The sequence below is a fragment of the Cryptomeria japonica genome, chromosome 2 (assembly GCF_030272615.1).
Source record: "Cryptomeria japonica chromosome 2, Sugi_1.0, whole genome shotgun sequence".
Lineage (NCBI taxonomy): Eukaryota > Viridiplantae > Streptophyta > Pinopsida > Cupressales > Cupressaceae > Cryptomeria > Cryptomeria japonica.
The window spans coordinates 656,595,317-656,621,305 of NC_081406.1; the positions used below are offsets into that span (position 1 = coordinate 656,595,317).

The 25,989-nt window shown below is 39.4% G+C and overlaps 1 protein-coding gene across 1 annotated transcript in view; it reads left to right on the forward strand.

Moving 5' to 3' along the window:
* Positions 1 to 25,989, forward strand: part of LOC131034070 (uncharacterized) — a 123,824-nt gene that overhangs the window by 39,236 nt on the left and 58,599 nt on the right. Inside the window, exons 5-7 of the mRNA XM_057965421.2 lie at positions 2,287 to 2,403; positions 2,570 to 2,685; positions 2,787 to 2,921. Coding sequence (XP_057821404.2) covers positions 2,287 to 2,403; positions 2,570 to 2,685; positions 2,787 to 2,921 — 368 coding nt within the window. The remainder of the gene's footprint in view (positions 1 to 2,286; positions 2,404 to 2,569; positions 2,686 to 2,786; positions 2,922 to 25,989) is intronic.

A 25,989-nucleotide genomic window follows, 5' to 3' on the forward strand; every position in this document is an offset into this window, starting at 1 on the left:
TGATTGGAACTATTTTCAGATTTCATTCATTCTTTTTGATTAACTTTGCATGATACATCACATAGGGATTTACAAGAACAAAATGCATCAACCAAACTCTATTCTCTTAACCTTCAACATTCATTGCATTAAATCAGAAAATGAAGTACAATCAACATGAGCAGACCTGGAAAGATCACTGGTATTGTTTTCAGCTCACACTCAACTCCTTTGTTCTTTCAATGTCTCATAGAATGACACTTATTTTTTGATGATTCTTCAACCCAAACACAATTCAGAAGTTATGAAACCAAACTCAACCCATCCAAGAAATCCCACAGTCTGAATGAAGGATCAGAAAATTACTGCAACCAAAGTGAGCACACAACCAAACAGGGGCAATTTCTACAAGTAATTTTCAGGTAAAAACAAAGCTCCAAACCTGCCCTCACATTTCAAAGTCAGACCCTTGATATTCAAATGCTCCTGAATGAAGAAATAGATTTTCAAAAATTGCAGATTTAACTTCTGAAAACTCCCCCGTGCCAAGAGGAATTGGACACTCTTCCATAGAGGGGTGATTTCTCTTGTAAATTCAATCCTCTACCGAACTTAACATCTGACACATGGAAATGGGGTGCCCATCTGCAAGAAAGCCCATGGATCAATACCTAGATTGATATAAATTTAACCCAGAGAGATGAGTGTAAATATGGTTTTCTGTGTCTCTGAAAATGGAAGACAAGCACTGAGAGAATTGCATCAAGCACACCAAACTCGAATAGTACTCCCAAAATGATCAACCACAACAAAAACTGAAAACCCACATCAAAATACTTGAAAAACCTTCATCATCTTCAAACCCATATCGCCAAACTGCAAGCCAAAAATACTGAAACTCATTCTGTAAGCTACAACCGGCTATGGTGGATATTTCACCATTAAAGCCAGCACCACTGAAAAGGGTGGGACTAAGGCTGCAACATAGTTGGTCCTTACATGGTATTTGCAGCACATGTTTCAATTTATACAATTTTTAAATATTTATGCTTTAGAGAGAAAATTTTTGTCCAAAAGACTCTCTGAAGCTTACTACTGTACTGGTACCAAAAGTCTTGTTTTACTTTAGTAATCTGTTTGTTAATGAAGAACATAAAACTTTTCATTATAAAAGCAAAATGGTGAACTGGGAAAAACCTGATTTTATGTGATAAGTTGGATCCCTAAAGAGGTTGTAGCTAGACATTAAGATATTTTACAACTTACAACCACATGTATAAAGTTTATGCAGCATTAGTTGTCATGAACCCAGAATATCGGTACCCTATCAAAGATATTGATGGCAATAAAAATGGTAAGACAATAGAAGGTAAAAAAGTACAACGACTTGAGTTGAGAAAAAAATCCAAACACAGTTATAACCTTCAAGAGGGACAACATTACTAAAACAACAAAATAAAAAACTGAAATTGCATCTCCAAAACCCATTGACTGATGATCAAAGGTCATTGAACATGAGCACAATGAGCAGTGACGTATGTCATTTCTAAAAGTGGGAAATCAGTTCTGAAACCAAAATAAGAAAGTTCTCATAGCTAGGAAGCTCACGAGTCTTGTATCTGGTCTCAATAGATCTTCTAAAACAGCCCTTCATGGCAAGAGGACACAGAGGGAGGCTGCTGCAATAAAGGCCAAACTGCAGTACAAAAATTTGACTCTGTAGAGAAATAAATGCCTTCTGATCAGTCTCCCATAAGGGTAATACTGTCACATGCTAATGCCATGTTCTCTCTGTGTGAAAGAAAGAAACGATAGATTTTTTCCATGATCAGAATAAAACATGCATAATTGTTTGGTGTCAGTCCTGTGGACATAAGCTAGCTGGAATTCTAAACAAACTGTTATAAAGAAGGTTAGTAGATGCCTTCCAGAAGACTGAAGAGGCCAAGGTCTAGGAGTCTTTTGGAAGTGACAGGGCATGCATCTGTATTTTACAAAAATATGTGAAAAGTAATGGAAAATCTCTGAAGACGTTGGGAGAAGGGATTGGAGAGCTTGGATGGAGGAGAGGAAAGAGAAAAGTAGATTTCTCTCCTCCCCACATTTCTTAAATGCTGGTGGAAACCTTAAGAGGGTGAAAAAGATATGTATAAACACTTATAAATTATCAGTAGCATAAATGTATTGATTTCTCAAAGATAGTATCCATCTGTACTCTGATGTTGTTCTGGAATTTCATTGATTGTTTTTTGAGGCATGCTCAATATGGTCTTTTATCTGACGTTTCAATGTTTACTTCGAGTTCAGACTATTATCAGTCTTTCATTACAGAAAGTTCTCACAGAGCATCTGCACCAAGCTTACCTTACAAACCATGTTTATTATGTGGCATCTAATTTAAGAGGGCTTTCAAATCCAGATCAGGTACAATGAGCTTCTACTTTGAATATTGAGTTGCTTCTTAATAAAATAAAATGTGCCATCTCAATGGTATTTCTTGCTTATTTTTTAATTGTTTTTCTGAAAACCATGTCCTATTCTACTTCTTTTTAGTATACATTTGTATCTGAAGATATTTCTTTTTTGGCAGCGAATTACAGAAGATGTTGCAAAGTTCTGCTCATCAATAAGTGAGCTATACTCGTACACCTTTAAGCCTGTATTAGATGTCATACTCTTCAGCCGCTCTTTAGCAAAGACAATTGGGTACTTGACTTCTCAGAAATCCAGCATGACATGTTCAAGGAAGTGTTAGGAACATCTAAGCAGATTCATTACTAAATTTATCATCTGCTTTTCTATGCCAGGTATAAAGGACAGTTTGTACTGTATGGTTACTTCCTTTTATCTTCAAGCATTTTGCGTGCCATTAGTCCACCATTAGCACTTCTCACAGCACAAGAAGCAGCTTTATCTGGAAATTTCAGAAATGCACATCAAAGGTTTTACCACGCAGACCATACTTATTTTATTTTGATATAAATTTAGACTTGGCTCGGCTGTATTCATTTGAAAAAGCAGTTGTATTTTCTTCACTTATCAAATTCAACATATGTAGTCGGCAGTTCTTGTGTTCATAAATAAAATGTGTTGTTAATTAAAAATGGTTTAGTTGGCAGTGTATTAACATTTGTTTCCGAGTAGTTTTTGGTAGTCTTAACAAACCGCTAGGTAATATATATGTACTTCATTGTGTCTTGGAAACTGGGATTGGTTGTACACATTACATTTTGGAGACAATGATGATATATCTTTCTGGCCATATTGTGTTATTTGAACTATTAAGTGCATTGTTGTATGATGTGATTTCTATTATTGTTTACTTAGCTTAATCTAAACTAGTTCCCTTTGGGAGTAAACATTTTGGCATCATTGCTGATATGAACTTAGAGATCTAAGCCACAGATAGGCAGTATGCCGATAGGCATTTGGCAATGTAATGGGCCAACCATTCGACCAGGAAGTATCGGAAACTACTGAAAAAGAAGAAGAAACAATTGAGGACAGATTGATGCAGGAATTGGTTTACCTGTGGGAACTTTCCGTCAATCAGTACGTTCAAATGGAAGCTCTCCAATGAGAGGTCCCTAAGAGCGTCATTTGTGATGACCTGATAGTGAACGATGTGGTCAACCACCTTCTCCAAAGACTCCCAAAGCTGTTGGCACAAAACTTCATTGATCCTTGAGATCTGCAGGAGGAAAGGGACCGAGAGTAGCGTCGGCAACAAAGACTGCAATAGTAGGAGGAAAGGAATCAGAGGGAGGAAGAAGAGCGTGACACAAGTAGATGTCGTACCTCCGGTGATTATTGCCCCTATGACCAGATAAGGAAAGAAGGCTACTGCAAATAGCCGAGAGGAGGGAGAGGGATTGGTGAGGAGATCTCTTTGGCTTAAAGGGTAAAGTGAACAATGACAGTGGTTACGGAGGATCGTCGAGGAATCATAGAATCCAACAAGGATTAGAAGTAGAAGTGTCAACCGAAGTTGTAGTCGGGAGAGACAATCATTTGGCAAACGGACACAACACCTCGTATGTGGGAGGAAGTTGCTAGGAACCTACATCTCTTCTACAAAGTAGATGGAAACCTTGTAGACTAAGTAAACAACCAACCCGTACAATCAACGTCGGACGAAGACTTCGGGAGCAAGTCCATAGAGATTAGCTTGTCCATATAGTTGGTACGTGACGAAGAACACAAAGGATAGAAGCTTGGGGACGAGGTTGCTGAAATATTTGAAAAAAAATTGCATCATATTGAGAACCTATATATAGAAGAGGAATCAAGAATAGGGGGCTTGAGCTGAAGACCTTGGGGAGGAGGGAGTCTAGAATCGAGGAAGGTAACTAAGGTGCGAAGGATGTAGACGGTGGATGTGTAGAGGGTTCGCACATGGCCGAGAGTGCAAACTAAGCACTGTAACGTTGAGAGAAAAATAATCCAATCTAGTCCTGGGCAAACGGTACACACTATTCGAGGACGGTGGTGACCCCCCAACAAGTCCAAGTGTGGACAAGTTGAAACTTCCCAAGTTCATCAGTAATAGATTGGAGGATCCAGCAAGATATTGCTAGACATGTGAAACCATATGGTTGGCAAGTAGTCAGATTGACAAGGATTATTGGTTGAGATCATTTCCCGCAATATTAAGGGTGGCTATTGACTGGATCTTAGAGTTGGAAGATAAACACATAAAATCCTGGGATATCTTGAAGAAGGCATTGTAGGAGGAATTTAAACTCCCGAGGGATGATAATGAGATTGTGGCTGAAATCTATAACTTCAAACAAGGAAAATGTATGAGCTTACAATTGTAGGCTCAAGGAGTTGTTGGTAAGATGGAGAACCATCTAGTTGATAGATTTAAGAAAAGGTGGTTCGTTGAGGTATTGATTCCCTCCTCCAGAACAAAAATGAAGGTAGTACCTTTGTCTTCATATGCCAACGCTTACAATCAAGCGATGGACATTGAAAGTGAAACAAAAGTTACAAAACATCATGAGGGAAAAAGAAAGTGAGCGATGACGAGAGTATGGAGGACAACAACAATGAAGATAAATCAAAACAGTACAAGTCTTGAGGAAGGACATGATGTGTATGATGGAGTTGAAGGCTAAGAATGAAAATCCCAAGTACAACAAAGAAATGTGGTGCATCGATTATAAAGTAGGTCACACTGTGAGAATTTGCCAAGATCTAGAGGCAATGGAAAGCACAAATAATAGAGAACAAAATGTGACAAGAATAAACTGTATTCCTATCAATGATGCAAAATGTGATCAACTGGATCATCAAGAATTGTTTTTGTTGTTATTACATACAATGTAGATGAGCAACCCTATCGACCACACTGCCAAAACCACTTGCCAATTCTAATGCATCTCTTGGTGGATATTGTAATAGGCGAGGAAACCACTATAATAATAACAATAGTGGCACAAGGAGTAGAATACAATATGATGTGAAGGGGAGACCCATGATCTAGTGACAAAAATGCAATGAATGGGGCCACTTTGCTCTAGAGTGCCAAAGCGGTGAAAACAATGCAGGCATGCTGTGCAAGCTGTGTGGGTCTGGGAACCTTGCAGATGTTGACTACTCGAAGTAAAAAGGGGTAAATATGTCAGTTGTGGAAGAGACAGATGAAGAAGTAATGGCAATCACTAGGCTGCAAACAAAGAAGGCAATATACCCAGACCCTCGTATGAAGGAGAGACTTCGGGAAGCCAAAGCTAATGTGGAATAGGCAATGGTGGATGAAAAGAAGAGCCTCAAATGAAGCTGCCGATACTCGATTGTGATTAGAATTTGAAAAGAACATAGTATGAAAGGTGCTGCAAACAACAATACTTGTAAAGGTAATAAACCTTCCTTAAAGTATGCCACAATTGAAGATGGCCATCGTTAATATAGTTGGTGAAGGCAATTGGCGAGAAACAATGCAATCCGTGGGAGGAACTGATGATGAAACCATCAAGTGAAGGTAACTTGGCCAGTGACCCAATGTTATTGATAGTGTGCATTGGGAGAAACCTTGTTGTCATCGAGATGGAAATAATGGTGCGGAAGCTCACAAATACCATCATTGATGATGGTTTGGGAGTTGATGTGCTACTGAAGGACACTTTGAAGTGCCTTAGAAGTCAACACTCTGGCTGCCAACCTTCCACTTGGTGGGTGCCGACCAACGTGGCATTGAGGCATTGAGAATATTGATAGCACAAAAAGTAACAATCAGCACATAGTATTTTTTCTTTGATATTGCAGTCATCCCACTGCAGAAGAAGGCCTACAATGCACTCCTCAGGAGAGATTCGTTGACTACTGCGAAGGCAAACCATATTTGGAAGAGGAATACACTCTCAATTGAGAGTGAAGGGAGGAAGTACGTCATCGACCTAAGGAATTAGGCAGTGGGTGAAGAATTGGCATCCTTCAATTCAAAGTCTGAAGATGGAGATTTGGGTTTGGATGAAGGAAAGTAATGGAACCTAATGATGAAGGTGTGGTTGAATTGGAAGATTGCTCAAAAGATGAAATAAGTTCCCTAAATGGTCTATTCCATTGGCAAATGGAAGACTATGAAGTCTTCCACCTTGAATGCAACATTCTACAGATTGGGGAGATTGAGGAAGGTGACCAGGGTACAAACAGTGCTACCTTACCCCCGAAGTATGAGGAGTACAGAGAGGGAGTTGCACAGGTGGATGATACAAAGTATGAAGAGTCTAGTGTGAAGAAGTTGAATTTTGGCGGTGAAGACAACTCGAAGGTCATCTTGGTCAATGACAACTAGGACCTTGTATTGAAGTTAGTTGCATTGAAGATATTCATGGAGTACAAGGTCACCTTCACTTGGATGTACAAGGACTTGAAGGGGATACCACCAAAACTGTGCATACACCGAATCCCCCTTGTATTGGGTGCACAACCTGTATGGAAGCGACCTTATCGAATGAACAAAACTTATGCCGCCAAGATACATGAAGATATTGAGAATATGTTAGAGGTTGGCATAATCTTCAAAGTAGAAATGAGCGAGTGGGTCTTGCCAATTGTCATATTCCTTAAAAAAGGAGTTAAATCAGATAAGGATCTATGCGGACTTTAGGTGGCTGAATGCAAAAACAGTTAAAGACCCCTTCCGGATTCCATTCACGGCACCATATTGTGGAACATGTTGCAATCATCTTATCTATGTGCATCTTGTTGTCCTAAAAGGTGGAACATGTCTTTGGTGTGATTGATTTCCTTGAAGTTATAGTGCATGTTGAACTTGGGATCGAAAATTCAAGATCTGGTAGTTTTTGTAATACGTTCCATGTAGTTCTCCTCTTTTGCATTGCTGTGAAGTCTTTGAGATCTTTACACTTACTTCATTGAGGTGTTCCTTCCTTGATGCCTCCTCCATGAATGAAATTCCTTTCTTGAGTATGGATTTCTTGGTGTCCTTAACCTTGATGAGTTCCCTCCCTTTGATCACCCTCTCCATGTGATTAAATCTTTGAGGTTGTGATGATCTTCATGTAGAGCAATGTTATCTTGATCCTCTTCAGTCGTTGCCATGCTTGTAGAGCAATCTTTGTGAAGCCTACTCCAAGTTGCATCTTTGAAGTTGTGATGATGTTTCTCCTTGACTTCATCATCGAAATGTGAACCTTGTATTGAATGTGCTGATCTCCCTCTCGATGTCAAGAAATGCTTGTCACAGCTGAATCCTTCATCTCCCTTTGGCTTGAATGTGTAGATCTTGAACTTCTTGTGTCAAACCTGAAAGACAACGAAATTTTGCATCAAAACATCAAGGAATAAATGAGATAAACACTAACACTTCTCAAACCATACTTCCTAAAAACTCCTCCCAGTCTGGAATTTGAATTTTCAAGTCTGGAAATGACTTTCTGCTGGTGGAAATCGTTCTCAATCAGGTCTGAATTGAAAATCTATATTAGGCCTGGTAGTTCGCATTAGGTCTGCCTCAAAACCTGATGTAAATGTCTCACAACATTGCAATCTGCTCTATAAGCTAACAAAATTCCCTCCAGATTGAAAGGTAATTGATTAAAATTTGTCTCAGATCTGCTGGTTATCTTTGCTCAGGTCTGCCCTTATGTTGCCCGCCTTGGAATTGAGTTAATTTGATGTTTGAATGATTAGATTTGTCTTTGTTTTATAGGCCTCTTCACAGTTGAAATTGCATTCCCAACACTAGGCTGACTTAGGAATTCAATTGTTTGAATTGAATAAATCAAATTTATATTTAGGTTGGCTAGGTCAGATATTCACCTTGGATCAATGAATTCTAAAAGGCTTTTACTTATTTCCTAAGGCCGGCTAGGTAAATTTGCAACTTTTGGCATTCTTAGGGGGGTTATAAATAGAAGATTGGGTGCACCTATCAAAACATCTTAAAAAATGCATCAAATAATAATTATCTGCTCTGCCTTGATCTGCGAGTTAGGTCTGCACTTCTGATTCAAATTCGCATTAGGATGATGAATTAATAAATCATACTTCTCCCTTATAGTGCTCCTTGATTTAAACTAAACCCCCATTTGGACTAGCTGACTTGTATTTCATGTTTCAATTTTGATTTTCAAGATTTGATTTTGTCAATAAGAGGGCCAACTTTTAAAGCAAACTTCACCCTAGTGCCACTTAAATGGAGTCAAAATGAGTGTGCTATTCCATGAGTTGCTAGAATGTTGGGCGCAATTTCTAGTCTTAGCTGGATTGTTGAGCGCTATCCCTTTTGTAAATTCCTTACCTTAGCTGGACTCCTAGGTGCTAGAACCTAGTTGAGCTGGAATTGTGAGCGCTAATCCACATTTGAGCTGGATTTTTGATGTCTTGAACAAAAATTCCTATGGGCAAAATATTGGTGAAGGATTTCCAAGTGAAAACATGGGAATTTGCTATGGAAAACCAATTTTTTGAAATTCCACAAGTTAATTTGGAATTGCACTCACAAAAATTTCCTTGCACCCACCACTTCAAAGAATTTTTTAAAATTCTCTCATTATATCTTTCTTGTCAAGGTCAGAAAATTTGACCTTGACAAGGAATTTTCCTTGTCTAGGTATGAAATTTCCATCTTCCCCACTTAGCATTTTAAAACCCTAAATCCTTAGCAATTTGTCTTGACAACAACTTTGCAACATTTTACATTTTTTAGCAATCTTGACAACATTCTAGCAACTTTGACAACCCAACTTTTCACAATTTTTGTCAATGTCGACAACATTTTACATCTTTTGACAACATTTTGTACTTTGCATGATTTTGCCCCTAAAAATCAGTCTTGATGCTCCACCACGATGGGTCTCAGACATGAAACATGACTCCTTGAGTTGATTGCACACTAAGGACAAGACACATTCCAAGTCACTTGAATGATTGATCAACATACCTTACTCGGACCAACAAGACAAACCTCTATCACAAACAAAGGTTAAAGACTATGACTATTGCCAAGCTAAAGACAACTAAGCTAAACCACCTATGCCACAAAGAAAAAAATGTGGGGGTCCCCATTTGCAATGGGGCGAAGTGTGGAAATGTCGCAACAATAATTTTGTTCCATCTTTCTTCAAAAATTGTGTCCATTTGTTTGAAGAAAGTCTCTTCAAGGTCTGTCTCTTTTGCATTTATGATGCACTTCATCTTCTCAATCATTGAGTTGATTCCATAAAATATCTCTCCTATGCAAGGCTTGTCCATGTGAGTATAGTGATTCATGCTCAAAATGGGCTCAATGAAACTAAGGAGATACTCCACATAATCCTACCATGAGTCATCTAATATCATTTACTTAATTCTTGTTGCCTTGTCAGAGTTGGTTTGCCTCCATATAGACCAATTTTGGTTAATCACCATGCTAGAAAGCGCCTCTCTAACTTATTGAATTTTTTTTTATTTGTGTCAAGAGGATTGTGTTAGAGGTGAAACGGGTATTTGCAACTTATTGAAAAAAAAAACTAATGAAAATTTAAAAAAAAACTTTAAAGAAGAATTAGAATACACATGAAACTATGAAAATGTAAAATTTTATACTACTTCACTTACCTTTGATAGCTCCAATTTTGAAAATGATCTAAAATGCCTAGAGACTTGTAGTGGTTGGTAATGAACGTTTGGATGCCCTAAATCTTTGCATACAACTCTTTGATCAAATCAATTTTGCTCTCATTCTTTTGTAGCATAAGATTGAGAGAGTGGACCACACAAGGTGTGCAAAATAAATGTGAATTGTTCCTCAACCAAAACCCAACAGCTCTACAATTCTTTGCTTTGGCCATAATGACTTGAACAACATCATGGGGTCCCACTCCCTCAATGAATGTGATGAGAATATCAGCAATAATTTGACTATATTATATTTGCCTCTCACAATCCACAACTCTCAAAAACATTAACCCTTCAGGGGACACCACTATGACATTGATCAAGGGCCTATTTTTTGCATCTTTATACCCATCTAAAACAATGGGCACACTTGTCTCAACCCATGATTCCTTTACGGGCTTCAATGAATCTTCAACAAACTTGACCTCCTTTTCCAATAAGGTGCTACACACCTCATAACTGGAGCCCTTGTACTCTTTTGGAGCCTCAATTTTCTTTTACCATCTTTTGCCAATATGGTGAGCAAATAACATTGAAACTTGAAAGTGGACACATTTACATAAATACATTTGTTGGAGTAATTAAGATAATTATCTAATTATTTAATTAATTAGGTCCTTAATTACTTTTTCACTTAAGCTAAACTTAGGCACTTTTATCGTGAGTTATGTTTTTTCTTGCTTAAGTTCACTTAGTTGTGCTTCTAGTGTAGCTATACTGTTGCTGTTGGAGATAAGCCACACCCAGACTGACGACGGACTGGTCCAAGAGGGGCCAATAGCTCAGTGGTAGAGCACTCTAGCAGCGTATGGAAGGTCCTAGGTTTGAGTCCTAGCTGGTCCATGTCTCAACATGGTATCAGAGCCAAGTCCAGGCTAGGAGCCCCAAGCACACGAGAGGTGTGGCTTAAGGGGGAGTGTTGGTGTTGGAAATAAGCCACACCCGGACCGACGATGGACTGGTCCAAGAGGGGCCAATAGCTCAGTGGTAGAGAACTCCAACAGTGTATGGAAGGTCCTAGGTTTGAGTCCTAGCCGGTCCATGTCTCAACATATACTTGAGCTTTATTTAAGTCCTCATGCTTTTTTTTTAAGTTCTCCTAAATTTAGTTTAGGGCATCTTTTTGTTCTTTGTATAAGCACATCATTATGCATTGTAATTTCAATTTTGTAGTCTTTTCTTTTGAGGAATATGGCATACCTTTCTTGCTACTCTCGCTTGTGGAAGGTGTTCTAGTTTGCTATTTGATCTTGCAGGCTTGTGTTGCAAAATTTAACATCTTTCCATGTGTTGGTTGGCAATGTTCTGACTATCATTTTGAAATGTAGTTTCAAAAGGTTCCTTTGGTCTTTTGTTTGTAGTGGTTTCTATTGTCATTTTATGACACCCTTGGTCCATCAGTAAGAACCGATCAGAGATACGATCCATGGACCAGCGTTGCCCTAGTTGATCAAAGAGAAAACAAAAGAATCATGAAGTGCAAAGTGTTGCCTTGTCCGAAGGAAGTTCCTCCCTTGGCCTTTCTTCCTTCCCCGGAATTCTGGAACTCCGAGGTTCCGAAGTTCCTCCTCTTTGTCCGGAACTCCGGAACCCCGAGGTTCCGAAGTTCCCTCTTCGTTTTCTCCTTTCTCCGGAACTCCGGAACCCCGAGGTTCCGAAGTTCTCTCTTCGTTTTCTCCTTTCTTCGGAACTTCGGAACCTTTGGAACTTCGGAACCCCGAGGTTCCGAAGTTCCTTCCCTTTGTTGTCTTTCCTTCTTTTCCCAGAACTCCGGAACCCCGAGGTTCCGAAGTTCCTTTCTTTACTTCTTCCCTTCTCCGGAACTCTGGAACCCCGAGGTTCCGAGGTTCCTTGTGCAGTTCCGCCTTTTCCTTGCCTCCTAGTTTCCCCGGAACTCCGGAACCTCAGAACCCCGAGGTTCTGAGGTTCCCTCCTATCCTTCCTTCCTTCCTTTCTCTGGAATCTCGAGGTTCCGAAGTTCTCTTCCTTTGCTTCCCTTTCTTCTTTCCCGGAACTCCGGAACCTTGAGGTTCCGAAGTTCCTACCCTCTTTGCCTTTTCTCTCTAGTTCCCTCGGAACTTTGGAACCCCGAGGTTCCTTCCTTAGCCTTTTTTTAGTTCCCCGGAACTCCGGAACCCCTAGGTTTCGAAGTTCCCTGTTGCTCTCCTTCCTCTTCCTTGGAACTCCGGAACCCCGAGGTTTTGAAGTTCCTTCCTTGTCTTCCCCACTTCGGGAACCCGAGTTTCCGAAGTCCCCAGACTTCCTTCCGATTGCCGACACTTCCGGATGGCATGATCGACACTCAAGGTTTTAAATGCTCCGACAGTTTTGGTGACTTATACACTTTCTTTTGTGGAGCCACAGGGGGCATTTAATGTTTTTGGCAGGATTTCCATCAAGGGAGGTATGGGGCCATGCTCTTTGTGGTGACTTATGTCATGTTTGCAGACTCTGACTTTGGAAGGTCACTCAATCCACCTTCTCAGGGTTGCCTTTTGTGGGTATGGCTAGGTTGCTTGCATGTACAAGTCAAGTGCATGCACTTCCCTGCACTCCCAGACTGACATGCAGGGGTCATGATCACTCTTATAACCATTTTTCTATATAAGGATTTTAAGCCTCATTGTAAAGGGTTCTCTCCTTGATGGCTTGAGCTATTCCATGCTCTCCCACTTCTCTTGTATTTATCTTGCATTTGTGCAACTGTAAGTTTGGCCATTTGCCTTATAATTAATTGAAATCACCATTCTTGCCTACTTTCAACTTATGTATGCTGTGCATGTTTCCTTACCTTCATCATAGGTGTATGTTTTGTGGTTCTTCTGTCATATATGCTGTGTTAAATTTATTTATGAGTGTGACTTGTGGGAAACCTCCTCCCCTCTTGGTCTTCAGTGAATTCTAACCTTCATACATGTATTGGGGTCACTCATACAACTGAAGTTTGTGCATCTCCTGGGTGTTTCAGTTGATTTTTTGTGTCATTTCGGGTAGGGAGAGGAACAATCTCTTCTTGGTGCATCACCTCCTTTTATTTCAAGCATTTCTCTCTTCCCTTTACCTCTACAATTTGTTAGGATAGGCCTAGGAGTTAGTTTTGAAGTGTTGAGTTGGTTCAACACCTACACCTGGATTGAGAAGGAAGCCGGCCTTCTCTGGAGATTCAACCCCCTCATGCAAGGTCCCACACTTCGGGGTTGTTTCCATGTTTCACAAGGTTGCTGAGTTGATAGCTCAGCAAGGGTGTAAGTTTTTGTGATAACAGGTTCACTTTGAAGATGAGGAGTGGCAAAAAATGGGTGGTTTTCTACCACAACATTGATTATCTTATTAAGGGGTGACTTGAATTATGGCTTGCCTGTTCATTTTGTTGATACATAATAGCTTCGGTAAGATAAATGATTGAATGGGAGATAAATGAAGTCTCCCATTCAATCATCTATCTCATCGATAGATAATTTCAGATCTCACTGATTATTCCTTTATCTGATATTTATGTTATAATTGCTCTCCTTATTCTGTTACAACATCTATCAGTTATGTTACTCATGCAAACTGATGATTAAATTAAGTGCAAACTATTAAACTGATAAACCGATAATGATCGGGTTTTGTTCTAACCCCCCGATTCATTATCGGGTTACCATTTTAATAGCCACCGAATTTACATAATGATCGGGCTTGATGAATTAAATGGTTATCGGGCTTAATGCATTGCCACCAACTAACTATTGTTATCGGGTTAAATGAATTGTTAACCGACTAACTTAAGTTATCAGGCTTAAACCATTTTAATTGCCACCGTATATATTAATCAGGCTTAAACCAAACATTGCCACCGATTAATATTGATCGAGTTTTATCAAACATTGCCACCGATTACCATCGGCCTTGTTATGTTGTATATTGACAACTGAAATGATATCGGTTCATTTGCATATGTTATGGCACTGATTTGCAATTGGTCATGTGTTTGAACTAAGAATTTTTTGTGAAAGGTGCATTAAGAATATACCAGAGGCACATTTTTTAAGATTAAAATCGACAAAGATGGAAAAGTTTTAAAAATAAAAAAATCCAATGTATTGGCCTGTGATTAAGCAATTGCACATGCTTACACAAAGTTTTTTTAATCTCGTTGCCCTTGAAAGAAGGTAAATGTGCCTGATCAAATATGCTACTTTCATCTTTTTGAGTGCCTTCTCCAAACTTGTCTCGGATGGTGCACAAGTTTGCCAATATAAAAAGCTCATTTCAATCAAATTTTCTACTTGGATAAAAATCTGATGACAGAAAAGTTGTGTAAAGAAATTTTTAGGAAGGTGCATGGAGAAGAGCCAAACACATTAGGTTGAGAACTTAAACTTATTGTATAGGTGCTTGCCAAGGATTAGGCATATGCCTTGGAGAATGATATCATTTGCTAACCACCCAGGCAAAATTTGTCAACACGTGATTAAGGAATTAGATGCACTTTCACAAAGGAGTCAAATCTTGGAACAAATTGTAATAGGTTCGATCTCTAAGCAAATCGATCAAGAAATAGCATCATCCAAAGGCATTGCAAGCCAAGGATGTCACTTACATTAATTAGTTAATAATAAATCTATTGTTGTCCAAGAAGAGAATAAACAGTTCAATCAAAGGATGATTAATTCCTTAACAAGGTTGTTAAGAATAAGACTCATTAAGGGAAGGGGCATAATTAATTACATTGTTTGCAAAAGATATGGCTGTGGGGGATACAACTCCTCACATCATGCCCATTCAAGGGGTATAAGGAGAGGATCATGGATTCTTAAGAAGAGGGTAATTTGGTTTTTGTATATTTATTCCAGATTTGGAGCGCTCTAGAAGAGAAATCAAGCAGCCGAGTGAAGGTGGTATTTACCTACCCGTAGCAAGGCCAAGGACGTATGAGTATAGAGTAAACTAAGCTGAGAAGGCGTCAAGTCATCGCAAAATTACAAGGAGATTTATCGGGAATAGCGATCAGAATCAGAACTCAAGTCTTCCATACCCAATCCATAGTCATTTAATCACATGGTCAGAATTCATCATTCAGAGATAGCGATCAGATTAATAAGGGGTCAGAGATTATACTCTTTCTTATACTGACTGTAAACTAAGTGAAGCATAAAGACTCACTGGATCTCTTGTATATCTGTGAGACATAATCACAAACCTTCTCCTTAATAGGAATCTATATTTCACTTGGAGCAATATTTAGAGATTTGTATCAGAAATTACTGTCTATTAGAATACTTCACATCCATATAGGCTCACCAATTAATCACTTTGCTAATCCATTCGGAGTATTCTCATCTAAGGCTTATATAGCAATATTTCCATTATACATTTCCATAAAAACTATAAGCATAATTGACTCAATAAATTGCAAAATTAGAGAAGATCTCACAAAGGATATTACAAAAATACCTCGCTTGTATTGCACACACCAAGAGTTTAGTGTGCACCAATACAAAGAGAATCTTGTTCAAAAAGTTGAAAATATTTTTATAGTGTATTGATGTGTGCCAAGAGACTAGTGCATACCACTACAAAGTAGCTTGGGTTCTATCAAATTTTCCTTTAGTGTATAGGTGCCTACCTAGACAATGGCATGTGCTGATATAAAAGTGGTAGATTTAATAAAATTTCAAGTCTAGTGTATAGACGTGTGCCTAGATGATGGTGCTCTCTTGGACAAGGATGAGTGCCAATGCAAAAGAAGAGGAAATTTTGTTGTCAAGTGACAACCTCAAGAAAACCATATCCTCAACCTCGAAAGTCTTTTCAACCAATGGTAATTTGCACACACCTTTTGCTGATTATGAGCTTTTTGGAGATTAACCTTAAGTGCCTTCAGAAATTCTTGGCTTTTTTGAACCAAGTCTCTTGATTTTGACACTTTTCTATTTATGGCAATCAAAATAACAAAGAATAAAGCATCATATCCATGCAAAGCTTTGAATAGAGTGATACCTATGGACATATGATGTGGAGTATTATAGAAATGCTCTCAAAGATTGATCCATTTAATCTACATTAGTTATTGTTGATGTGTTTTTTATGCACATGCGAACACAAAATAAAATACCCAAAAGTATCTTATCCTCTCTTGAACAAAATCTCTCGGATGCTGAAGATTAGCTTAAGGATCACTCGAGATGACTCCAGGGTTCATGGATGTAGGGTCTTGTTGTGACCATTTCACACATCGCCCCATCGCAAATGGGGACCCCCTCTTTTTGCTTGTTTTTCGCTCGCTTTTGCTTTCGTTTTTAGGATTTTGTTAGTCAGTTGGTCGTCTGGATTTAGGGTCAAACCTTAGGGTTTTAAATTTTGTCTTTTTCAGGCCAAAATCCAGTCGTTTTTGAGGGCTTTTGAGCTTCCTTTTTTAGGATGCAAATTTTGAATGAAATGAATTCGCCAAAATGGTCTAATTTTCAATTGGAATGTTAATGCAGAGCTTGAATTTGTCTAAGTGTTGACCGTCAATGTGAATTTTTGTCCGATTGAATATTTTGACCAAATTTTGACTTTTTTTGAATTTTGATCCTGGGCATTGGAATTGATTTGTTTTCGCCTCGTGAAGTGTTAAAATGTGAAAAATCTTGTTATTTTGGCCTGTAGGAGCAAAATCGCTCCTATCCCTCAGTGAAGGACGGGAGCTCATTTTCAAATATCTCATCACCCCTGCAGAGTCCAGACAAATTTCAAGTTGGAAGTGATGGAGAACGGCGAGATCTTTCCATTGAATATAAATTGAAGATTTTCATGAGCACAGAAATGCCTCCAGGAGGAAAATCGCTCCTGTCCCTCAGTGAAGGACCGGAGCTACAATTCAAATTTCGCCTTGTCCTTGCAAGATTTTGAAAACTTAACAATTTGAAAGGGTCCGAAGGAAGATACTTTGCCAAATGAATATAATTTGAGATGCAAAAACGAAGGAGAATGACCTATATTGACCAAATCGCTCCTGTCCCTCAGGAAGGGACCAGGGCGAGGTACCTTGTAGCTCCTGTCCCTCTCCCAGGGACCAGAGCGATTTCCTTCATTTTGCAAAATCCAGACTAGGGTCAAGGCAAGTTTACGTTCAAAAACAAGGGAAAACATGAGATGAACGCATTGAATATAAATTGAAGATTTTTGGGACGTCCATAACAGTGTTAAATGCCTAGTTCGCTCTTGTCCCTCAGGAAGGGACCAGAGCGATTTTTGATATAATTGCTTTTCTTGCAAGGTTACGGATGATGTCAAGGCATGGACGAATGGAGTGAAGAGGGACGAATCCGTTGAATATAAACTTGGAACCTGGCAAAGTGAGATAGTGGCCACAAGGGAAGGATCGCTCCTGTCCCTCTCCAAGGGACCAGGGCGATACAATGGTGATAATACTTCCTACGCAAGTTCAAGGTCGTTCCTCCAAAGTTCAAGGTCGACACAAGTCAAGACAAGGTGGCGAGGGGCATTTCAAGGCGTCTTCATCATGCGCAAACACTCAAAGGACGTTAAAATGAAGAAATTGACACCCTATAACATAGATCGCTCCTGTCCCTCAAGAAGGGACCAGGGCGATGTTAGATGCATTGGCCGTCTCATGCAAAATTTACGTAAGGACAAGATGTTGCAATGTTCTAGAGGGTCCATGGTATGATAAAAGGACGATATACAAGAGTTTTGAACGTAAAATGATCATCATTTTGAGCATGGAGACTATATCGCTCCTATCCCTCTCCAAGGGACCAGGGCGATTTGCTTTGGATTCATCGTTTTGCTTCAAGATCAAGCTAAGTCAAGACGTCCTAAGATAGCATATGGTCCAAGGCATCGTTTGAAGATAATTCGCAAGGGTTTTGAACGTCCAAACATCGCCAAATAATGTAAAAGCCTCACATCGCTCTTGTCCTTTGGACAAGGACCAGGGCGATATCATTAAAAACACTCACGTTCCTTCACGATCAAAGTTAGGCGAGGATAAGCGAGGCAAGGGACATCGTTTGGAAGACATTGCAAAGAAGATTGAAGTTTAAAATTGCCAAGGTTAAGGAGAAAACGTGGATCGCTCCTGTCCCTCTCCAAGGGACAAGGGCGATGGTCCCTTTAATGCGTCCAAACACTTCGTGCAAACAAATGAAACAAACGCAAAAGGAACAAGCATAGGTGTTGTTCGCCCTACAATAAAGATCGAAGTTAGAAGATGCATATTGAACGTGGAAATTAGAAGATCGCTCCTGTCCTTTGGACAAGGACCAGGGCGATATGCACTTAAAGGACACCCATATACGCACACAAGGCGATCAAATTCGAAGGACCATCAAGATGATTGATTTTCAACGTGGAGATGAAGGAGTTGGACGTAAAAAATGCAAAAGTCAAGACAAAAATGGTGAATCGCTCCTGTCCCTCTCCAAGGGACCAGAGCGATGAGGTACGTCCCTTTGTTTTCCAGTTTTGGCGCCAAATTAAACAATTCAAATTTTTCTTAAATGCTAAATCGATTTAAAAATTGAAAATCCATTTTTATTTAGCATTTAATATGGCGTTATCTTTTATTAATTATTTTTTGCCTTTATTAAAAATCGAAATTCTCATTTAAAAAAACGCAAGGCATTAATAATTAATTATTTAATTAATATAAAAATCGATTTGAAGCGCCCAATTAAGCAAGTCGGCCTTGTTATTTTATTGCAAATCATTTAAAAAATGGTTTTATTTGTCAAGTCGGCCTAAGGGGTGAAAGGATATGAGCGCTATTTATAAGGGGAGTGAAATGTTCATTTTCACATAATCATTTTTACCTTTCTTCATGCGAATCAAGAAGAGGCGAATATAGTGCGAAGTGTGTTCAAAGGTGGTGTGATTTCAAACCAAAGGTGGCGCTAGTATCATCTTGTGTGGAGTGCGAATTGCGTTGAAGACCAAAGGTGGTGCGAATTTCATTCATCCAAGGGTGGTGCTTAGTTATCAAAAGGTGGTGCGAATTTGAAGACCACACCAAGGGCGAACTTGGAGATCCATCTAAGACCACGCCAAAGGCGAATTTGAAGATCATTTAAGACCACGTCTAAGGCAATACTTGAAGATCACGTTCTCTCCAGAGGTGGCGAAGTCGATTTTGAGGAAATCATATTGAAGATTATCTTATACCTCAAATTTTGCCTAGGCGAATTTTGTTTTTGCATTCTAGAGTTAGCTCTCTATCAAGGTATGGCGATTTAATTGTTATTGCTTTATTCATTCATCGTCATATTTCAAATTTTGTTGAATTTTGAATTTTGAATCTCTTGGCTCAATCGTTGTATTTTAGGAAATGATAACTCTAGAGACTTATCATGAGGTTTCCTAAAATTTATCTCTCTTATTTACGTTATTTATTGCAAAATCTATTTCTTATAATGAAATGTTGTGTAGGTATGGCGACCCCAAAGGCGGGAGCATCCACCAGTCGCTCGGCTCTCATGAAAGAAGATCAGAAGACCAAAGAAGTGGAGACCAAGATCGTGTCTAAATGGAGCAACATTGGAGATACAAACTTGGGGAACTTTAGCACGAAGAAGTTCCGGGAGGTCCCTTACATCGGCAAGCCATCACCTGTCGCCCGGAGAATAATAGAGAGTGGCATCATCAAGGCGGCCGGTTTTCCTCCAGCCATTCAGTGCCACGAGTTGATGATCGAGTGTGCCCGTCACTACAATCCACAGTCCAGGACAATTGTGTCCAATGAGGGAAGCACTTTGGCGTACCTTTCAGAGGAAGCCATAAGTGAAGCCTTCCATCTTCCAGAGCACAGGGACATGATATACAAGAGCATTGAAGGAGCCAGATCAGTGTACGATGATGATCCAGATGCTTGCCTAAGCATAATTAACAAGAACTGGCTACTCAAGAGTCGTCCCCGTCTAAGCAAAGTACCGAACACACCACACAGGATTGATTTCCAGGAGGAGTACAGAGATTTGATTACCATGCTCAACAGAGTTACAGGAGCACCTCATGCCTTCTATTTTGAGAAATGGATGTTTTACTTCATCCAGGTGATTGTTCAAGGAAAGGGTACAATACATTGGGCTAGGATAATTAGCCATTGCTTGGACGTACAGTTGAGAAGACTCAGGGCTACTAAGTCCTTCCACATGAGTTCATACGTCATCTATGCCTTAATCAGGAGCGTTGAGTACGCAGGACTACCTCATAGAGGAGTGATTGGAAGAGGACCCGGCGAGGTCAGAGCTTGTGAATCCTACACCTACTTGCATCATCCACCAGGGAAGAACTACAAGTTAATCAATGATACTTTCACGATGAACATCACAAGGACGTTGCAAGGAGGGATTCACAACAGATTATCTCAGGATGCCCAGGAGTTCATCAAGAGGTACGGTGCTTGGTTCATTCAGTTTCCCAAGTTCACTTACATTAGAGTGCATGGATGTCCTTTACCTCCATACATGTTGCCGAGGTACCCGACAGACAGAATTGTGTTACTTGAAGTAACAAGGCAGTTGGCAGCATATGTGAAGGCATTCAGACACAGACATCAGAATGGAGTTCAGGTACCTATTATTTTGGGTAATTCAGTTGAGGTATGTCCTAATGTCTTAGCCATGGATGACGCAGAGAAGGAGTTAGCCTTGTATCCTTTTTCATCTTTTGCTTGGAGGAATAGTTTTGATCCACATGGACATTTAGAAGAGACGGTCGGTAGAAGATTTAGACATGAGCACCAAATTGAAGATTTTATGATGAATCTCCTAGATGATCTCGAAGTGAAACGAAAGATACATTCTAGATTGCCTTTGGATTTCATCAGGAAATGTAAGATTTACAGAGTGGCCGACCAAGCTCAGGACAACGGCAGGCACATCCAATCTTCATATGATAGAGAAAGCAAAACAATAAGTTTGAATTGGAATGAGCCCGAGGCCGTGGATTTAGATGATTTGATGGCACCAGTCTTGTCTTGTACTCGCAGATGGGTAGACGTTCAGCATCAGAAGTTGAGAGAACAAGGCATAGCCATGTCTTTTACTTTGGAAGAAAAGCCAGCCGAAGGTGGAGCCAGTGTTAGCGAAGGCAATCCTAATCCTAGGAATTCAGGTGAAGGTAACCTTCGATGTGCCAGTGAGGGCAATCTCCATTCGAGAGGTTCAAAGAGAAAGGAAAGATCAGAAAAGAGAGAGCCTTCCAAGAAAAAGTTAGGTGCCAACAAAGATCAAGCACCAGGTACTTCTTCCAGACCAGAAGATAGAACAGTTCGAGTGGAAGAGTCCATGGAGTCGATGGTACAGAATGACAAACAGGAGGAAGGACAGGCACAGCATGTTTCGTCAGATGGATCTCTCCAAGACTATGATTTAGATAATGATAATGAAGTAACATCTCCTCCCAGACAAGAAGAAATAGTACATAAAGAAATTCAAGTTCAAGAGACAAGATCGAATATCCCAGATTGGTTGAAGGAAAGATTGACTAAGGTGATCGTAATTGAGGACGAGGACAGTGCAATTGATTTAGAGAGCCTTGTTGGACGTTCACATATGACAACAGAGAAGAAGAAGGCTACAAAGATGTCCAAGATGATTCGAGATGAGACTGGATCTAGAAAACTGCAGATAGCTACACCGGCAGCAGACAAATATGAGGGTGAGATCCTAGCAGAGGATTATGATATACAGACTTTTGAGTTAGGACCATCCACAGCAGAGCAGACTTTAGATGATGCCACCGACACATTTGAGGCATTGAAGGACAAGCTTAGAGAAGAAGTAGAAAAGAATAGAAAGCTTGAGAGAGAGGTCGGTTCATGGAGGACATATTTTAGTCACATCAATGAACCTTTGGGACGTTAGGATCCAGTTAGATCACCGGTGCAGGCATTGCCCCTTCAATCGATCAATGAAGCAGAAAGATTCAGGAGCCTGGTCCAGCGTACATGTAGTTGGATGGATAGATCTCATACAATGGCCTTAGAGTTTGTTACAAGGATGTCGAAGATCATTCATCAGGCTATCCAAGTTCTTGAAATTATCCACAGATTGATGGCAACAGTAGCTGCATTTGCCCATACTAAGGACGTTGTCATCCCTGTCTTGAAAGTAATAAGACACACATCCCGAAGAATTTTAACGCAGGAGAGGATCTTAGAAGGTGATTCTCACAGTTTGTTTCAGTGGTCAACCTTACTCCATATAAAGAGTGTTCTCTTCGAGGACATCAGTGTTAGATGTGGTCAAGTTGAGGAGGTAATCAATCCGATCCAGGACAGAGTATTTGAGGTACTTCGTACCATTCTTGGCAGAAGGATCGAGGTCGAGACAGATGTGGATATACAAGAATTTGAGGATAGAATCAAGATCATCTTTCGCAAGGACGCAGATGTTACAGATGAGCAGTATGATCAGATGTATGCCACCATGCTCCTGATTGATAGAACAAAGGAACTTGAACCTACTTGTGATGCAGCTCTTCTAGATGCATTTGATCAGGTTATCCACTTGGAAGAGAGTATCAAGAATCTTCCCGAGATTCCAATCACAGAGATCGAAGGAATCGTGACAAAATTCATTGCATATGCTAAGAAAGAGAATTGGAAAGGGAATAAGATTCTAGATGAAAGGTTGTTACAGATGACATGACATCTTATTTCTCATTGGTTGATACCTCCTAGATTTTTGTGCCAAATTTAATATTTGGCTATGTATTTAATATTGTTCAGTAAAAAGGAGGTCATTTGTAACAAACCCTAATTAGGGTTTAGGTGTCATGATCTTGTCCGTTGATTTACTTTCAATTTGGACCTTTCATTGTAACTGGGGATGCTATTTATACCCCCATTTTTCATTTCATTTGGTAATAGTGAATAGTATAATAGAAGAATAGAGTAATAGTCAATAGTTGATGTAAGAGAGATTAGAGTTAGAAGCAATTTTTATTTTGTAGCAAGATTGAGTCTTGAAGAGAGAAATTCAAGCAATTGTTGTATATGATGACTTGGAAATCAATAAAATATTGAAGTTATGGTGTTTTGTTGCAAATTTCTTAAGTTATCTTCATGGTTGTTGGATGTACTTGAATCACGCTCAATCAAAGTAGTTTGTTAATTTGAAAGACTAAGTGTGGGATTTGATATTTGGTAGGATTCGCAATCCAAACCACTAGCTTCTTGCTGATTGTAGGAAAGCCTTGTGTGGTCGACTGGAGAACATTTTGAGTCCTTAACCTTCAAGCATTTTCGTATCTAGGATATGTACCTTCATAGTAGTGTCCTTGGTCTTTGATGCATTGAACATCATTATTACCTTAGAAGATCGCACTAATTTCAATTGAGTTGTTATCTTATGGCAAAATTGAAGTTAGTTGAGTCTTGCCAAATCTCATTCATGCTAAGTCGCTCATAGGGTTAGGCTAGATTAGACTTCCTCAAACCCTATCTTTTTTTTTTTTTTTTGAAAGTTCCTTTAGATTAGTAAAATCTTCGAGCCTTTGGAATCCGTAAGACGCCTTGGAGGAAACAGCAAATCACATCATACCACAAAAAAGCTTGTCCACACGTGGAGACCCCACTAAAAGAACCTTGGAGTCCATCTAACTGATCCTTTTTGCAGATCTTCAGCAGTTAGAGACTATTTTCTCAAGAGAGGATAAGATGCCTATTGGTATTTTATTCTGTGTATGATTGTGTATAAAATACACGTCAACAGGTCTCTACATGTGGATAAGCTCTGTTGGTTGATGTGATTATGCTGGAATCGCATTCGAATGCCTGATTGATTGATTTGTTGGAACTCGATCATCAGATGTTGCCATATGGTGATGTTGTTTGTCCTAAACTAACTCGAGTTTGAAAAAATGGCAAAAAGATGAGGGGTTGAGAAGGTCTATTCTAAGGCCTAGAATGTAAGAACATAGATGAATGACTATATGGAACCCTACTGAGCGAGGTCTCACCATCAACTTGAACAATTTGACACAAGCTTAGTGCAATCTTCTAAGGACATTTCAAAGATGTTCGAATCGATACCATCAAACATTGATCACCTTTCAAGTTAATGCATAAGCAATGGATGGATAACGATTCAAAGTTAAGCTCATATCATTCCAGTTGACCACACAAGGCACACTTACAATCAATAAGAGGCTAGTGGTATGGATTGGGTGGATTCCACACAAATGCATTCAACAAATTCTTCCAATCAATCTAATTATTTATCATCTAACATGAAGATCCAACAAGAAACCATGCACGTTATAAAGAAACAACACACTTCACCATAACTTCAATGAAAATGGAGTTCATTTACAACTTAGGCAACAATTTCTGCCTTCTCCTCCTACTCTACTCTAATTACTATTCTATTCTCTTAAGACTATCTATTGACTATTAGCTATTCTACTTGCTATTAACCTTTACAAATGAAGAGCTTGAGCTTTATATAGAGAGCTCATTTACAATTAACAACCAAGATCAAATCTCTATCAATGGCTAAGATTTTACAATAAAAACCCTAATTAGGGTTTGTTACAATTCAAGTTCGCTCTGGACCCTCAGCAAGGACAAGGCAAGGTGATAATTTCGCTCCATGTCCTTCGGAAGGACAGGACCTATATGGCAATTTTTCTCTCCAAGGCATTTATAAGGACAAGCTTCAAAATGGAATTCGCTTTAAGGTCTCTGTGAGGTACATACTTGGCAAAAATTCGCTCAAGGACCTTGGCAAGGACAAGAAACAAATTCACTCTGGATCTTCAGCAAGGTACATGATCTCTCCAAATTCACTCTTGACCCTTGGCAAGGTACGGGAGCTAAATGCAAAATTTTGCCCTAAGTCCTTAGAGAGGTACATGATCTCAAACAACCTTAAACTCAATCCTTTTCTTTCCTTCACTCTACTAGATCATATCCTAAATCTTCACGAAATGTGTTAACTTTTACCCTTCAAGAACGCTTAAGGAAGGAATTCGCTCTAATCTTGAGGCAAAGGACGGGTTTGAGGCGCAAGGGACATGACCCTATGTAGACACTTCGTTCAATCTCTCCCCTTGCCTATACTTTATTCATTCAAACTTCCAATTCTTAAGTCACTTCAATGTCCATGTCAAATTAATCTTCAAAAGTGACCCTAGGGAAGACTCTGACTCCTCATTCAATCCCTTTCCACCTGAACTGATGAATTCTTTGGCTACTCAAGAAATTCTATCCCTTCAATGCAAAGATTAATAGCAAGGACTCTAAGACAACCTAGGATTGAGCAAAAAGGACTAATCCTATAAAGTGAAAAGTGGGGGTCCCCATTTGTAATGGGGCGATGTGTGAATACCTCACAACAGTTACTACCTTGCTACATAATTGCTCAAACACTCTTCAATTGATTTATTCACAATTTATGTAATGGCTATCTGTTTGAGGGTGACAACTAGTGGTATAGGTCAACTCAATGTTTGTCAACTGAAAGAGCTCCTACCAAAATAAACCAAGGAACCTTTTGTCCGTATTACTCACAAGTTTATAGGCAATCCATGGAGTCTGAAAACTTATTTGAAAACAAATCAGCTACTTGTGGTGCCTTGAACTCTAACGGTATTGCAAAGAAATGAACATATTTAGTGAGTTAATCTACTACAACAAAGATACAATCCTTACCTTGAGCTCTTGAAAGATAGGTGATGAAATCCATTGAAATACTCTTCCATTTCTGATCTAGTATTGGTAAAGGCTGCAGTAGGCTTGCTAAAAATGTTTGCTTTGTCTTGTTTTGTTAACAAGCTAGGCACTCTTTGATATGTTGAAGGACATCATCCCCTTCCACCAGAACCTTTCCCTAATTCATCTATATGTCTTGAAATATCTAGGATGACCTGCGAATGGTGTATCATGGA